Source organism: Danio rerio, chromosome 6, assembly GCF_052040795.2.
Source record: "Danio rerio strain M-AB ecotype USA chromosome 6, GRCz13ab, whole genome shotgun sequence".
Taxonomy (NCBI): Eukaryota; Metazoa; Chordata; class Actinopteri; order Cypriniformes; family Danionidae; genus Danio; species Danio rerio.
This window is the reverse complement of record NC_141026.1, coordinates 57,962,501-57,981,297: the sequence shown is the minus strand read 5'-3', so window position 1 is coordinate 57,981,297 and position 18,797 is coordinate 57,962,501. Positions and strand designations below refer to the sequence as shown.

Genomic DNA, 18,797 nt, shown 5'->3' with positions numbered 1-18,797 from the left:
GGTGAACATGACAAGTGTATACTATAACAGTCTGAGATGATTGATGATGTCATTGTCTCCATCAGGACTTCTCAACATATTCAAGCTACAGCCAAAGTCAATATTCTCCATACTACAACACACACTACAACAGCCCGTACATCACAGCCAGCAATATCACGCCATCGGCCATCACCACGGCGATACCCTATCAGCACACAGATCACCCCGCTGTATCGACCAATCACAGCCCAGAATCACACACAGGTGAGAAAACAACCAAAACTACATATTTTTTATTGTAATAAATAATATAAATAAATATTATATTATAATATATGACTTAAATATATTGGAAATAGAATAAAGATATTGTGTTTAAAAAATATTAATAACTTAGCCAACTTTCACGTAACCAAATAGTGACTCGTATTTGACATAATTATTTGTGATTCAATTTAGTAAGAGGTTTAAAATGTGTTGGTTTGGTATTCAGAAATGTGTTGTGTGTGTATGTGTGTTAAATATCTGTATTTGTGCGTGCATGCGTGTTTGTGAATGTGTCTGCTCTGTGTGTATGTGTGTGCTCATGCATGTTTGTGCGCACTGTGTTGTGTGTGTGTTTGCATGCATGTTTGTACATGTTGTTGTGTTTGTGCTGTGTGTTGTGTGTGTGTGTTTATGTGCGTGCATGCATGTTTAAATGTGTGTATGTTGTGTTTGTGCGTTTTTGTGTATGTGTTTGCGCATGAATGCATGTTTGTACATGTTGTGTGTGTTTGTGTATGTGTGTGTGTGTGCATGCATGTATGTGTATTTTGTGTGTGAGTGTGTGTGCATTTTTGCGCATGCGTGTGCATGCATGTTTGCACGTTTGTGCGTGCTGTGTGTTGTGTTTGCATGCATGTTTGTGCATGTTGTGTGTGTGTACACCGTGTTGTGCATGTGTGTGCATGCATGTTTGCACGTTTGTGTGTGCTGTGTGTTGTGTTTGCATGCATGTTTGTGCATGTTGTGTGTGTGCGCTGTGTGCTGCATATGTGTGTGTGCATGCATGTTTGTGCATGTTGTGTGTGCGTGCTGTGTGTGTATGTATGTCATAGTTGTATATGTGTGTGTGTATTATTGTGTATGTATGTGTGCATGAATGTTTGTTTGTTGTGTGAACATATGTATGTGTGCGCATGCATGTTTGTACATGTTGTGTGGGTGTACTTGCTGCGCTGTGTGTTTGTGTATGTGTGTCTATATGCATGTTTGTTTGTATATGTGTGTATGTTGTGTGTGTGCGCGCGCGTGCATGCAATTTTGTGTAAGTGTGTGCATGAATCTATGTGTGTGCGCATACATGTTTGTACTTGTTGTGTGTATGGGTATGCATGTGTATTTATGTGTGTGTGTGTGCATTTTTGTGTATGTGTATGCACATAAATGTGTGTGTGCGCATGCATGTTTGTACTTGTGTGCGTGTGCGATTGCATTTGTGTGTTTGTGTATGCACATGAATGTTTGTTTGTTGTGTGTGTGTGTGTGTGTGCATATATATGTGTGTGCACACGCATGTTTGTACATGTTGTGTGTGTGTCCTGTGTGTTTGTGTATGTATGTGCATACATTTTTGTATAAATGTGTACGTTGTGTGTGTGCGCGTGCATGCATTCAGGTATGTTCTGTGTGTGCATGCATTTTTGTGCATGTGTGCACATGAATGTTTGTGTGTTGTGTGTGTGCATGTTGTGTGTACGTGTTGTGTGTGTGTGTGTGTGTGTGTGTGTGTGTTTGCATGAATGTTTGCATAAGTGTATGCTATGTGTGCGCGCATGCGTTTGTGTATATTCTGTGTGTGTGTGCATGCATTTTTGTGTGTTGTGTTTGAGAGTATGCATTGCGTATGTGTGCACATGATTGTTTATGTGTTGTGTGTGCATATGTATGTGTGTGCGCTTGCATGTTTGTGTGCATTCATGTTTGCGTGTATGTGTGTGTGCATTCATGTTTGTGTGTGTGTATCAGCAGAGTACCAGGCTCCCACGAGTCCTCCAACTCCAGGAAAGGATCAGGACGGAGCTCCACCGAGACGCAGTGCGGATGGGAAGCTGAGAGGCCGGAAGCGGGCCAGTGACCCCGTCCCTCCGCTGGACTCGGACATTGAGGTACAGATGCTGCTGCTCACGGTGTCCTTTACACAACGCCTTCATTAACATTCCTGTTCACACACACACACACACACACACAGATCACTTTCACAAGCAGCAGCTCAGTCTGGCAGCTCATTTCAATCTAGAGACACAGGCCATTTAAAGGGACAGTTCACACAAAAAAAGTTCATTCACAATTGCATCACTCCACACCTGTATGCCTTTGTTTTTCAAAATGCATGTTTAACAAAATATCTGAATTTTTAATTTTTATAAATAAAAATTCAATTTAGGTTAATTTGTGTAGCACTTTTTATGTATAACTAATTAAGGAATAATTAATTATTTTAAAATACACATTACTGCATCACAATCAATTTAAGTCAAAGTTACATTAAAAATTGTGTTTATACAGTGCTCAGTATATTTGAGTACAGCCCATTTTGAAAATGAATATTTTTATTTATTTCTCAGTGAATATAGGCAATATATTGTGGTGCATTTGAACCATACAGATTTATTAAACAGATATATTTATTCAAATTATATTTTTTTGAAATTTAAAGATAATGCAATTAAACTCAAGCAAAATATTGCAAAAAAAAATTACAACCTATGAAATTTCAACAAATTTTTTCCTCTTATTCAAATTTGTATTTAATATTTTTCTATAACAGATAAATTTGGCCGTACTAGTTTTTGGACCGTTATCATAAGTTATTTTGTTAGATAGGCTCCAGATTTGTCTTCAGTACTAACTAATCAAATGTAAAGTGCAAGTCAGAATTATTAACCCCCTTTGAATTTTTATTTTTTCTTTTTTAAATATTTCCCAAATTATGTTTAACAGAGCAAGGAAATTTTCACGGTATGTCTGATAATATTTTTTCTTCTGGAAAAAGTCTTATTTGTTTTATTGCGGCTAGAATAAAAGCAATTTTTAATTTTTTGAATACCATTTCAGGGTCAAAATTATTAGCCCCTTTAAGCTATATTTTTTTTCTATAGTCTACAAACCATAATTATATAATAACTTGCCTAATTATCCTAACTTACCTAGTTAAGCCTTTAAATGTCACTTTAAGCTGTATAAAAGTGTCTTGAAAAATATCTAGTCAAATATTATTTACTGTCATCATGGCAAATCAGTTATTAGAACTAAGTTATTAAAACTATTATGATTAGAAATGTGTTGAAACAATCTCCTCTCTGTTAAACAGAAATTGGAGAAAAAAATAAACAGCTTGGGGGGCTAATAATTCTGACTTCAACTGTATTTGTACTAATATAATATGGTATAGCTTACTATTAATAATATGAATTTAAAAGATAGATTCGTGAAGAGTGTACTGACATATGCTGAGCACTGCATAAAGACATAGTTAACCTGCAATGTTATTGCATATATGGTGTCTATGTGTACATGCCTAATGAAGTGTATCACAAAGAAAGAGTTGATTAACATAGTAAAAGTTTCAAAGATACTTCTAATAAATCATAATAAAATAAAATCACAGAACAGAAAGCTGAAATAAAATGACTTATTTCTGTATTCTGTCCTTAAAGAAAGGGATTAATGGGCTATATGCACACAGACCTTTACTTTTCAGCCAGGCCACCCAATGGCTTCCAGTGAACTGTCAAAATTGTCATGTTTAAGATCTGATTTCTTTAAAAATCAGTGATCTTCATGGCCTGTTAGATATACGATATGAAGTGGGTCTCAGATCGGACAAGAAGCTCTGCGTTAAATTCCATTTCCCCCCGCCATGTCTTTAAAATATGACAGGTTAATATACTCCAGTATTTCAAATGGAGTTTCTACACTAGCCTGTTGCTACTGACGTTACTAGTGGTTACAACAGTCTTTCATCTCGTTTTACACTTGAACAACTAAATGAATGCTTAATTTATTTAACCGAATGTATTGTAATTACATTACAACATCGATGCTGTAAAAACAACATTGTGAAATTGAAAATAGTCACATTAAGCTTTCACCGGAAGTTTATTATTGGCTTTAAAACTCTTGCTGTGCATAGAGCCCATTGATTTACTTACCAGTATTTTATAATGCAATATGCTGCTCAAATGTCAATCTATGTGTAACTAAATCTAAAAACTATTTTTGTTACTAAAATGAACTAAAATAAACTGAAATAAAATAATACAAAATAAAATAAAAACTAATTTAATTGAATTTGGTAAGATCTAGCCAAACAAAAATCATTAAAAAAAATCTTTTAGTTTATTAATATGTAGTCAAATTCTAATAAAATTACTATTACTCTATAAACCAAAACTAATAACAAACAAAACAAATGCACAGAAATGGCTTGAAAAAAGTTGAACTGAAATTCTGAAAATAAAACAGGAAATATAAACGGAAAAACTAACTATTATTTACAAATGCAGTAGTTGATTTGAACTCTACAATACCTCTGGTGTAGTGATGAAGTGTTTGTCTATCAGAGTGTGTGGTGTAAAATGTGGCAGAACTGACTACAATTATCTGCAATTATTATAAAAGGCAAAACACAGATGATGCACTGTTTTGGAGTAAATACTTCTTTTGACTAGTAAGCAGATTATATTTGTGCTCATGCTCATTGTGTGTATGTGTGTGTGTGTGTGTGTGTGTGTGTGTGTGTGTGTGTGTGTGTGTAGAGGGTGTTTGTTTGGGATCTGGATGAGACCATCATCATTTTCCACTCACTGCTCACCGGGACATTTTCCACACGCTTCGGCAAGGTACAAACCAGTTCTTCAACTCACACCTCTCACTTTCACACTGCTTTACTTCTGCAAGACATTGCTTTGTTTTCATTTTAGATTTATTTATATATATAGATCATGTGTCGTTTAAATGTAATGATAGATAAATTAATTAATTAGTTATTTAACACAGTTGAAGTCAAAATTATTCTCTCTGTGATTTTTGTATTTCTTTTTCAAATATTTCCCAAATGATGTTTAACAGAGCAAGGAATTTTTCACAGTATTTCCTATAATATTTTTTCTTGGTTTTATTTCGGCTAAAATAAAAGCAGTTTTTCAATATTATTAAGCAATATTTTTTTTTATATTCTACAGAGCAAACCATCGTTATACAATCACTTGCCTAATTATCCTAACTAACCTAATTAACCTAGTTAAGCCTTTAAATGTCACTTTAAGCTGAATACTAGAGTCTTGAAAAATATCTAGTCAAATATTAATTACTGTCATCATTGCAAAGATAAATTAAATCAGTTATTAGAATTTAGTTATTAAAACTATTATGTTTAGAAATGTGTTGAAACAGTCTCCTCTCTGTTGAACAGAAATTGGGGGAAAATATACAGAAGGGCTAATCATACTGACTTTAACTGTAAATATAATGTATTTACATATATAATAACTAAAATAAACCTTTTATTTAAATTAAAATAAGACCACTTTAAGAAGCTTTTTTCAGATTTTCTAGATAGATTAGGTTTAGGTTTGAAAATATTATTATTAATCTATAAATGTTAATTTATTTTAAATAAAAAATGTTATTTAGATTTCTTTTAAGAATATGTAGTCATAATAACAATTTTTTTTTTTTCTGAGACTGAATGCCAGATTTATTAGCTTAATGCATTATTGTCTTATCTAAAAAAGAATACAGTTGAAATCAAAATTATTAAAGCCCCTAAATTATTAGCCCCCTGTTTATTTTTTTCCCCAATTTCTGTTAATGGAGAGCACATTTTTTTCAGCATGTTTCTAAGCATAATAGTTTTAATAACTCATTTCTAATTACTGATTTATTTTATCTTTGTCATGATGACAGTAAAGAATATTCGACTACATATTTTTCAAGACATTTAAAGGCTTAACTAGTTTAATTAGGTTAACTAGGCAGGTTAGGGTAATCAGGCAAGTTATTGTATAATGATGCTTTGTTCTGTAGTCCAGCTTTGATCTGATCTATTTGAACCTTCTATTTAAGCTCTTCAAAATAGCAACGCGCCAGCAATGCGCCTCAATACGCCTTCTTGTTTTAGATCAGTACGCCTATGGGCGCACATATGAGCGCAAATGCATTTGCTATTTAAACAGCATGGTGCAAAACATTAAAACGACTCTTGCGCCAAGCTGAAACTAGCAAACAACAATTGCGTCGCGCCTTGCGCCGGGTGTATGAAAGGGCCCAATATGTTTAGCTCATCTAGCAATGCTTGATTTAAGAATTTTCAGATATTTGTTCTAGAAACAAGACAAAAACTCTTTTCACAGTGCAGAAATTCACTTAAAATTAGTACTTGCCTAAGTGCAATCTATGAAAATCCCTAAATTAAAGCCTCTGCTGATCTATTGTACATCAAACTCAATAAACACTTTAGATAAACACAGACAGTAAATGCGGAAGATGTAAATGAGCAGTGAAGGATATAATCAACCTCCTCCTATTTGTCTGCTCTGATTTGACGGACGCTGAGTGAACTTCTCTGCAAACTCCGATGAGGAAACAATGCTCATGTTTCTTTTTCTTGGCCCGCCGTCTGTTTTCAAATCCCACGATCCCTTGCGAGTTTGACGTGACACACAAGAGAAACGCCGGGCCGTCTCAAATACTTCAGACTTTCTTTTTGAGGATGGCAGAAATGTTGCCGTGACTAATGTGTCTAATTTCAGATCCAGGAAAAAAAGCCTGCAGAAAAAAGCGCTTTGCTCTGTCAGGAATCCACTGGAGAGAGCAAAAATCAAAAGAAAAATCCCTATTAAAGTGAAAGCGGCTGAGTTTGATGTGCATCTTGACAAAGCCGCTTATTCTCAGACAAAAAGCCGTGATTGTGCACGCTCAGATTTCACATCTTTAAGTAACAGGATATTTAACTCTGGGTTTTTTCGTATGTACTTTATGTCAAAGCCACGAGAAGATCAGTGTAAACAGGCAAACTCAGACTAACTGAAGGCGAGACCCGACCTATACACTGCAGTGCTGAAAGACGCTGCTTTCTAATGTGTTTGTAAGCTGAGCTGGAGGTCAGAGGTCACCGTGAGTCTCCTTCATAATAGACATAGTCATTTATCCTGTGACAGCGCCATATACGCACATAACTAAATGTCTGAATGTTCACCCAAAGCTGTTTATTCAGATTCAGATTAAGGGATAATGCCCAACCATTATTACATTTAAATGTGCATAGGTTATTTATCAAGTTAAATAATTAAAGTTTTATAATATAAAATTAATTAAAATAATTATTAAAGATATAAAGTAAATGTAAAAACATAATATATAATTTATTATATATTTATATATTTATTATTATAAATTTATTATATATTTATATATTTATTTTCAATAGTTTCTGATTTCTGAAAAGCATAAGTATCAAAATAACAGCATTTATTACATGATAAAGTATTTAATAAATAAGTAATAATAATAATAATAATAATAATAATAATGTAGCACAATGGGTCAGTACTTAGCACTGTCCCCTTACAGCAAAAAAGTCGCTGGTTCGAGCCTCAGCTGGGTCAGTTGGCATTTCTGTGTGGAGTTTGCATGTTCTCATCCTCGTGTTGGCATGGGTTTCCTCTGGGTGCTCAGGTTTCCCCCACAGTCCAAACACATGCACTATAGGAGAATTGAATGAGTGTGTATGAATGATTCCCTGTACTAGGTTGCAGCTGGAAGGGCAATTGCTGTGTAAAACATATGCTGGATAAGTTGGCGGTTCATTCCACTGTGGTGACCCTTGATGAATAAAGGGATTAAGCAGAAGGAAAATGAAATAAAGTAAATATAAAAAGCATAATATATATTTTATTACATACACTTTTCAATATTTTCTGATTTCTGATAAGCAGAAATATCAAAATAACAGAATGTATTTTGAATTAGTGATTTGATTTGAGACCCTGAAGAATATTAATTGTATAAAATATTACATAATAAAACATTTAATAAATAAAAAATAATCATTTTAAATTTAACACCCAAGCCTCAGAAACATTTGTATAAAATAAAAATGATAATGTATATTAATAGTGAATAAACCCTATAATTAAAATTAATAAACCCTATAATTATGAATAAAATAAATATTATATATAGGTACATTCATTCCTTCATTTTCTTTTCAGCTTAGTCCCTGGGGTCACCACAGCAGAATGAACCGCCAACTTATCCAGCATATGTTTTACCCAGCGGATGCCCTTCCAGCTGCAACCCATCCCTGGGAAACACCCATACACACTCATTCACACACAAAAACTGCAGACAATTTACCTTACTCAATTCACCTATAGTGCATGTGTTTGGACTTGTGGGGGAAACCGGAGCACCCGGAGGAAACCCATGCCAACACAGGGAGAACTCCACACAGTAACGGCATCTGCCAGGGCTCGAACCAGCAACCTTCTTTCTGTGAGGGGATTGTGCTGCACCACCGTGCTGCCGTATATGTGTACATTTGGAGGTCAAATTATTACAAATAGAATTAAAATTATTTCACAGGCTTACAATTTTTCCTTTAACTCTATTTAAAATAATGTAAAATGTGAATATTAATATATTATCATATGACAGGGGTGTCCAAACTCAGTCCTAGAGGGCCAGAGAGCTTAGCTCCAACCCTAATCAATCACACCTGAACAAGCTAATCAAGCTTTTAATTGATATACTAGAAACTTCCTGGCAGGTGTGTTGAAGCTAGTTGGAACTAAACTCAGCAGGACATCGGCCCTCCAAGACTGAGTTTGGACACCCCTGTGATACAGCACTTTAGAAATTATATGATATACGCTTGTCTATTTCTTAACTTCACTTAACGGTTTACCCAAAATTGATAATTCTGCCATCATTTACTCACCCTTTACATCTTTCAAACCTTTATGAGTTTCTCTTTTCTGTTGTACACAGAATAATACATTTTCAAGAAAGCTGTAAACCTGTAACCATTGACTTCCATAGTATTTGTTTTTCCTACTATAGGCAATGGTTACAGGCATTCAGCTTTCATTAAAATATCTTATTGTGTTTTCAACAGAATAAAGAAACACATAAGGTTTGTAACCAATTGAAGGTGAGTATAGTAAGTATATTTTCATTTTTGGGGTGAACTTTCCCTTTAAAATGCGCATTTAGCGCTAAATCTAATGTGTTACATATATTTGACTGCCCGCAGTAATATAGTCTGACAGACTAAGTCATTTACTGAGTAATATACTGACAGATTGGGGGTTATTAGCTTCATTAAAGCTACATCTCCAGTGTCTCAAACAGTGATGATGTGCAAAAGAAGAGCCGTTTTTCTCAGTTAATCTGACTTTGACCTCTAGCTGACGCCTAAACTTGATCCGGTGCCAGACGGAGGCGTTAGCAGTTAGTTAGCTAAAACAGGAGCACACAATGGCTTAGCTTATGTTAGCATGACGGCTAAACAGGAGAGAAAGAATGAGAAATGGCTGTAGTTTGACACGCTTCTGATTAAAACCACAATGACTGTGAGCAATCAACATTCTTGTCAGACAGAAACCTGTTGTACCACACGGAGATGATTTAATCATCACCTGTCAGCTCGAGGAGAGGTCAGAGCAGGTACAGTACCCAAACTCACCTGACAGAGAATTGTGTTTTCCAGGACTCCGGGAAGGCTGTTTCTCTGGGTTTGTGGATGGAGGAGATGATCTTCAACTTGGCTGATTCACGGCTGTTTTTCAATGACCTGGAGGTGAGCATAATAATAATAGTCTCACTAATGATATCTCCCTTTGGTATGAGAGTAGCAGAGTATCTGACAAGAACACCGTTAAGAGGATCATAAAGTCAGCTGAAAGGTCTGCGGGAGCCTAAATGACATCTATCGAGGAACAACGTTGTCTGTCTAGGGCAAATAGCATTCTAAGGCAGGGGTTTCCAAACTTTTCAGCACGCGACCCCTAAAATAACAATGCCAGTGACTCGCGACACTAGTGACAGTGACTAGTGACCCCCAATATCCTCTGAGGTGGTTATAAATACAGAAGACTTGCATGCAATGGCGCACTCACACACCAATAGACCAAAGTCTATTGTTCGTTTAATTTTTTTATGTATGTCAGTGCTGTAAATGGGCCAGAAAGTTTAAGCTGGTGTTATAAAATCAATCTGCTGCATCTGACGCTATTGCTGTCTTTAATATAATGTATTTACCCCAGGGGTCGCAATCCAATAGAACTAGTAAAAAAGCTACTGTAGTAACTATAAATGACTGTTTTATTCTCTTCAGTTGGTTATGGATAAAATATGGTAATTCTTATGGCCTAATAATAATAAGTAGATTTTTGGAAATCACCAGGCGACCCCCCTTCATTGTTCCGTGACCCCTCAAGGGGTCTCGACCCCCACTTTGAGAACCACTGTTCTAAGGGATCCAACTCACCCTGGCCATAGCCTGCTCACACTAATGCCATCAGGGAGACGTTGCAGAAGCAAATCAGCGCGGTTTCATGACAGTTTTTATCCTGTCATTATAAGACTTCTGAATAATACCATTTCTTAAACATTGTTGATAGCTATAGTGTGAAAATAATAAATCAAAAAATAGTTAAAACCAGCATTAATTGGTAATACTATAACTAATGGTGAAATAGGTATTTAAGTATTAAGTTATTCTCTTTAGAGATTTTATAAAATATCCTATATAACTATATTTTTATGGAATTATAAAAGCTTATTTATCATGTTAGGATTTTATAGTGTTTTTATAGAGATGTTTTTTATGTTCTTGTTGGGTCTGCTGCAATGTAATTTCGTTCTGCATTACAATTCTGTTGTGATGTTTTGAATGACAAAAATGAAGGAAACTGGGAACTAATAATAATAATGATAATAATAATAATAATAATAATTCATTCATTCATTTTCTTGTCGGCTTAGTTCCTTTATTAATCCGGGGTCACCACAGCGGAATGAACCGCCAACTTTTCCAGCAAGTTTTAACGCAGCGGATGCCCTTCCAGCCGCAACCCATTCCCGGCGAAACATCCACACACACACACACACATTCACACACACACTACAGATAATTTAGCCTACCCAATTCACCTGTACCACATGTCTTTGGACTGTGGGGGAAACCGGAGCACCCGGAGGAAACCCACGTGAAGGGAGAGAGAACATGCAAACTCCACACAGAAACGCCAACTGAGCCGAGGTTCGAACCAGCGACCCAGCGACCTTCTTGCTGTGAGGCGACAGCACTACCTACTGCACCACTGCCTCGCCTAATAATAATAATAATAATAATAATAATAATAATAAAAAATAAAGTAAAAAATATCAATAAACATGAAGGAGAAAAAAAAAACATATTTAACTGATTACATATGCATACCATGAATATATATATATATATATATATATATATATATATATATATATATATATATATATATATATATATATATATATATATATATATATATATATATATATATATATATATAGTATTTGTATTAGTGTAACCCCTCCGGTCCTACTCCACCCAACCCTCTCCGAGCAGGTATCGAACCGGCGATCTTCCGCATGGGAGTCGGTTGTTCTAACAAGGAGGCTAAAGACCATGGCCTCTAGCATCTGTTGCTAGAGCACCTTTAGTGGTCAAAGGAGTGAGGTTTACCTGCACAGCACTTACTAGCTGGCCTCTGTTACACTCAATCCCATCCGGGTCACGGCACCAATGTAACCCAGGCGGTCCAACGCCACCCAACCCGCTCCAAGCTGGTACCGAACCGGCGACCTTCCACATAGGAGTCGGGTGCTCTACCAAGGAGGCTAAAGATCCATGGCCTCTAGCATCTGTTGCTAGAGCACTTTTAGAGGTCAGAGGAGTGAGGTTTACCTGCACAGCACACACTAACTGGCCTCCGTTACATTAGCACAATCAAAATAATAAAATTAAATGTAAGGAAAAAAGTATTTTAGAAAGCCGTATAATAACCACCTATCAATCACAGAGATTTACCCCCGCCAGCAACTGCCCAAGCCTCACCCTCTTCATTTGTCAAATGTTTGTGCATTTACCAAATTTAGATTAATTTCTGGATTTTCCCTATATATAGATTATTATTTATATTAAGCCATCAATCTAAATCTTATGCCTTTTTATGATTTTGCTATTCATTAAAAATATGCCAAAAATTATCATTCATAAATTATTATTAATTATAATAAATTAAAATGCAAAAATAATTAATAATAATATAACATTCATACTTTTATTCCGATTTCACTTTCTCAATTAACTGAATTTGACCTTTTTCAGTCAATTTGTTTCTTGCTTTTTTCTTTTATTTATTTATTGTTAATGATGCTGTGTGGAAAAGCAGTAAGAATATTTTAAAGTATATGTAAATGTGTTTAACACTGATAATAATTCATCAAATCAGTATATTAGTATAATTTCTGAAGCTACATGTGAGTAATGTGTTTATTAAACTGTCTACACTTTATAGATTAGATGTACAGTTGAAGGCAAATATATTAGTCCTCATGAAATTAATTATTTTACAAAGATTTCAGAGATTTATTTCAACACATTTTAAACCAAGCAAATAAATTAGGGATATAATGGTATTAAAATTTCACGGTACGGTAATACCTCGGTATGAATGGCACGGTACGGTATTTATTGAATAATTCACAGGAAAAACAAAACTAATGAAAAGACTCGAAAAAAGTGCCAAAAGTGTTTATTTACCTTAGCACTGAACATATCAATAGCATACAAATTAGCCATCTATCTGTAAGTTTCGAAACAGGAACTTAAATTTTTCAATTTTAATAACAAAAAACTATTAAACCATATAAAAAAATTAAGTTTCAATTTAGTATTGTTGAAAACTCATCTTATTCAACATTTGGGATGGGTTTTTTAAGGAAAATTATCATATAATTATAATCTGGTAAAAGCTGGGATCTCTGGGCATGTCCCCTGCAACAGAAAAAAAAACCCTCTCATTTGGGACTGAGGTTTCTGGGACAGAGAGATATGATTTAGCCAAGGTTGACAGCAGTGGGTAACGTTGTGCATTGTCTTTCCACCACTTGAGAGGACAAGCCATGAGTGAGATAGAGGTCTCTTTGCGGTACAAGTCAATGTCTGCATCAATCTAACAAGTGTGCTGTGTTCTGCAGTCCCCATGACTGTTTTTAGTCGTATTCCCCCACTTATATTTCACCACAGTCTGGCAGTGCCTGCATACTGTTTTTTTCTTTGTCTGTCACCTTTTCTCCTTTTTCGTATCTTTTCAGAAAGAAACCAAAATGCTTCCACACATTCGATTTAAAACCTGCTTTAGGTTCGATCATTTCCAGCTCTTTTTCTTCCTCGCTACTAGCAACACACTCCATTTCCGCATTACTGGATCTGTAGTGACAACAGACCGCAAAGGATGATGGCAATGCCTAGGCTGATGGGAATTATAGTTCCCGCTACCTCCCGTTCGCTTCATTCGCCTAAGCAAACTTTTCTCAGAAATATAGTTTTATTGAGTCATGCGCCTACCGTAATATTGAAAAAAATTACTATTGCGGTATGATGGTATTTACAATATTGTTACATCCCTAAAATAAATAAAAACTAATTACTAATAACTTTACTAATACTTTATTCTTTAATAATTCAATGTTGTTGTTTTGTTATACCAGCCAAACTAAAAGAAATAAGAGTTGTTGTTTTTCCCAAAGAATAATATAATAGGAAATACTTTGAAAAATATCTTCTATGAAACATCCCCTGGAAAATATAACAGAATTAAAGTGATATGATTTAGTCTTCAGCAGAATGTGGATTGCGAGTGAGTGAAAGGACCTCAGTTTGCCCTCTGCATGAAGAAAGGAGAGATTAGATGCTTTTTGGAGGAGGTGTTTAAATCCCCTCCTGGTTTGAGTGTTTAATGAGGGGTGTGTGGCCGCTCTGAAAGAGGGTTTGTCCCGGGGCGGATCAGCAGCTTTTCACGACGCCCCTTCAATCTTGTTCTGTTCTTCCTGGAATTTGCTTTAAAATAGTGCAAGGCTGAGAGTTCAAGCTGTTCAGATCTGTCAGCTGAGAACAGAAAACAAAAGCGAGATAACAACACAGGGGTCAACAGATGAAAAACACAAACATGACTGAACTCATTTTACACATTAATACAGATCATTCATTCATTTAGCTTAGTCTCTTTATTCATCAGGGGTCGCCACAGTGGAACGAACCACCAACTTATCCAGCATATGTTTTACACAGCGGATGCCCTTTTTTGTGAATGTCTTATTTTTATTTCCTTTACAGGGGTTTCTGTATGAAAATAAATAAATGTATTATTCCATTTGTACTGATATTTTTATTAGTTCCATAGCTTACAAACTGATTCTGCATTAAAAACTTTAGTATTTTTTATCTCAAAATAAATATATATTAGTACTCCTAATAATGTGATTTATCTTTGTTTTAAGTTACTTTAAAAAGCAACTGGAATATTTAAAAAGTATTTAAAAAATAATATTAAAATAAATTCTTAAAAACCTACCATAAAAGCAGTGAATTTGATTTAGTAAATATATTTATAGTATAAATGCAATCAATTATTAACAAATAGTTTGTAGATTTCCTGTCAAAATGTTAAATGTTTTCTAATAATACATTAATTTTTAATTATTGTTAGGTTAATAGTTTTTTTCTCCTTCTTTTACTCCTTAATTAATTCCATTTTTTTACTCATTTAATTACTATAAACTCATTATTAATTTAATTCCCATGAACAATTTGTATCAATATTACTTCTAGCAAATTTGAAATGGGGCGTCACGGTGGCGCAGTAGGTAGCATGATCGCCTCACAGCATGAAGGTTGCTGGTTCAAGCCCTGGCTGAGTCAGTTGGCATTTCTGTGTGGAGTTTGCATGTTCTTCTCGTGTTGGTGTGGGTTTGCTCCGGGTGCTCCGTTTTCTCAGTCAAAACACATGTGGTATAGGTGAATTGGGTAAGCTAAATTGGATGTGTGTGAGTGATTGTGTGTGTGGATGACTCCCAGTTATGGGATGCAGCTGGAAGGGCATCCGTTGCGTAAAACATATGCTGGATAAGTTGGCGGTTCATTCCGCTGTGGCGACCCCAGATTAATAAAGGGACTGAGCCAAAAAAAAAATGAATGAATGAAATTTGACACGAGTAACACCTGAAGTATGAATCCACCCTAGCAATGCACTAAATACGCTGATGTCCTTAGCAACCGCATGACGACACTATTGCAACCACAGAAACACCATCAACATGATGAGTTTTACACTATGAAATGCTGAGTGGTTGTAACCCAACACTGGGTCAAATATGGGCAAACCCAAAAACTCTGGCTTAAAATATGTAATTTAAATTTAATTGAGGGGTGACACAGTGGCTCAGTGGTTAGCACTGTCACCTCACAGCAAGAAGGTCGCTGGTTCAAGTCCAGGCTGGTTCAGCTGGCATCTCTATTTGGAGTTTGCATGTTCTCCCCATGTTGGCATGGGTTTCCTCTGGGTGCTCCTGTTTTTCCCACAGCCCAAACACATGCGCTATAGGTGAAGTGAATGAACTAAATTGGCGTAGTGTATGAGTGTGAATGAGTGTGTATGGGTGTTTCCCTGTACTGGGTTGCAGCTGGAAGGCCTTCCGCTATGTAAAACATATGCTGGAACAGTCGGCGGTTCATTCCACTGTGCCGACCCCTGATGAATAAAGAGACTAACCTGAAAAAAAATTGAATGAATGAATTTATTTGGAAAAAAATTAACCCAATGATTTAGTTTGCCCATACTTGACCCAACTTTGTGTTACAAAACAACCCATTCATTCATTCATTCATTTTGTCATTCATTAATTTTTGTCGGCTTAGTCCCTTTATTAATCCAGGGTCAACACAGCGGAATGAACCGCCAACTTATCCAGCACGTTTTTACGCAGCGGATGCCCTTCCAGCTGCAACCCATCTCTGGGAAATAACCCAGTATTTTAAAAGTGTAAACTGATAAATGTAGTCTGTGTTTCCAATGTAAAAAAAAAAAAAATCAGACAAAATTAAATCTAGCTCTATTTACAGAAATACAATAACAATAGGAGTCAGTGGGTGGTCCGCAGTGTAACATGAAGCATGCTGAGGCATATCTGTGAAGTTATGAAAACAATAGGCGAGCATGAATGTCTTTCGTCAGACTGATTGTTTTGGATTGATTAGCGTACTTCGGTTTGTGAGACTACAAGAATCCAAATGTTTAATCAGATTTACGTGTGTTTAGGATTTCTGCTAAACCAATATGGAGACGCAGATTAGATAATGAATGAAGCAAAGAGCCAAACATTCTTAAGAAGGCATTTCTGATTATTTTCTAACTTAAATGGATAGTTCAATCAAAGATTTAAAGTGTCATCATTACTTTACTTACTTCAAATCAGAAGGTATTTTGAAGAATGTTGGAAACCTGTAACCATTGACTTCCATAGTATTTGTTTTTCCTACTATGGATGTCAGCGGTTACAGGTTTCCAACATTCTTCAGTGTTGGCAGAATATTCATTTTTGGGTGAACTATTTTCCATGGTTCGAGTCCCCCAGTGTTTGCATGTTCTCCCCAGGTTGGCGTGGGTTTCCCTTTATTTATCAGGGATAGCCTCAGCGAAATAAACTACCAAGCATATTGCAGCATGTTTTACGCAGCAGATGCCCTTCCAGCTGCAACCCAGTACTGGGAAACACCCGTACAGGCTCATTCACACTCATACACTGCAGCCAATTTACTTTATTCAATTCACCTGTAGCGCATGTGTTTGGACTGTGGGGGAAACTGAAGTACCCTGAGGAAATCAACATGAGGAGAACATGCAAACGCCACATAGAAATGACACCTAGTCCAGCCAGGACTCGAACCAGCAACCTTCTTGAGTGAAGTGAAAGGAGAGGCGGGGACATGCGCCAAACACATAACAAATAAATAAATAAGGGAAAGAAAACATCTGGAACAAATTATAGGCTGGGGTCTTTTTTGGTGGTGTTATAGATGTGTGCGCTTCCTGCACTTTGTTCCTCCGTTAGTGGCAAGACCACTGGATTTCGATGCCAATAGTCGGTCGGCGAGTAATGAATATGATGAATGAAAACACACAGGCATGTGCGTATAGACATACCTTGTACTGCTGTACAGTAACGTGTCATTTGTTTAATTTGGTTGTCCTAATTTTAATAGTTTCGTGATGATGTGATGTGCTTTATCTGCATGATTCTCGCTAAAGTGGGTGGTTTGAGTGACGTTCGATTCGGGGTATGTTCTGGGGGCGGGGTTTGCTTGACGCGCTGCGAGCTACAAGCCCGACTGTGGAAACGCGACATGATTTCGGCCTCACTGTTCAACCTCCCAGGCGATTGGCCCGATATAAGCCCTGGCTCGCACTGGCCCAATAGTGGAAATGCGGCTAGTGACTGTTTTGCATCATTTTTCAAAATATTTACTTTTGTGTTCAATGGAAAACAGGTTTGTGACAAGTGAAGAGGAAGTCAATAATAACAGATTTTTCAGTTTTGGTGAACGGTCCCTTTAAGAAGTTTCTTAAGAAGATTTTCATGAATCCGACCGACAGATGTTCAGCTTGTAGAGCAAGCGAACACCAACTAAAGCCGAAACAAGAGCGTTCATTTACGTCTGAGATCTCGATGGATGGATGGATGGATGGATGGATGGATGGATGGATGGATGGATGGATGGATGGATGGATGGATGGATGGATGGATGGATGGATGGATGGATGGATGGATGGATGGATGGATGGATGGATGGATGGATGGATGGATGGATGGATGGATGGATGGATGGATGGATGGATGGATGGATGGATGGATGGATGGATGGATGGATGGATGGATGGATAGATAGATAGATAGATAGATAGATAGATAGATAGATAGATAGATAGATAGATAGATAGATAGATAGATAGATAGATAGATAGATAGATAGATAATTAGATGGATAGATGGATAGATAGATGGATAGATGGATGGATAGATAGATAGATAGATAGATGGATAGATAGATGGATAGATGGATAGATAGATAGATAGATAGATAGATAGATAGATAGATAGATAGATAGATAGATAGATAGATAGATAGATAGATAGATAGATAGATAGATAATTAGATGGATAAATGGATAGATAGATAGATAGATAGATAGATAGATAGATAGATAGATAGATAGATAGATAGATAGATAGATAGATAGATAGATAGATAGATAGATAGATAGATAGATAATTAGATGGATAGATGGATAGATAGATAGATAGATAGATAGATAGATAGATAGATAGATAGATAGATAGATAGATAGATAGATAGATAGATAGATAGATAGACAGATAGACAGATAGACAGACAGATAGACAGATAGACAGATAGATAGATAGATAGATAGATAGATAGATAGATAGATAGATAGATAGATAGATAATTAGATGGATAGATGGATAGATAGATAGATAGATAGATAGATAGATAGATAGATAGATAGATAGATAGATAGATAATTAGATGGATAGATGGATAGATAGATAGATAGATAGATAGATAGATAGATAGATAGATAGATAGATAGATAGATAGATAGATAGATAGATAGATAGATAGATAGATAGATAGATAGATA

General features: G+C 35.9%; 2 protein-coding genes across 10 annotated transcripts in view; both read left to right on the top strand.

The window, feature by feature from the left end:
- slc12a5a (solute carrier family 12 member 5a) overlaps positions 1-18,797 on the top strand; it is a 2,560,186-nt gene that overhangs the window by 621,282 nt on the left and 1,920,107 nt on the right. The window lies entirely within an intron of this gene.
- Positions 1-18,797, top strand: part of eya2 (EYA transcriptional coactivator and phosphatase 2) — an 87,613-nt gene that overhangs the window by 53,547 nt on the left and 15,269 nt on the right. For 2 of the 9 annotated variants that reach the window (NM_001004558.1, XM_087255435.1), the window contains 4 exons: positions 66-246; positions 1,993-2,132; positions 4,785-4,868; positions 9,740-9,829. In NM_001004558.1, the coding sequence (NP_001004558.1) occupies positions 66-246; positions 1,993-2,132; positions 4,785-4,868; positions 9,740-9,829 (495 nt within the window). Of the gene's footprint in view, positions 1-65; positions 247-1,992; positions 2,133-4,784; positions 4,869-9,335; positions 9,603-9,739; positions 9,830-18,797 lie in introns of those variants that run through there. The other 7 variants (XM_087255437.1, XM_087255436.1, XM_087255441.1 and 4 more) reach the window with 4 other exon arrangements.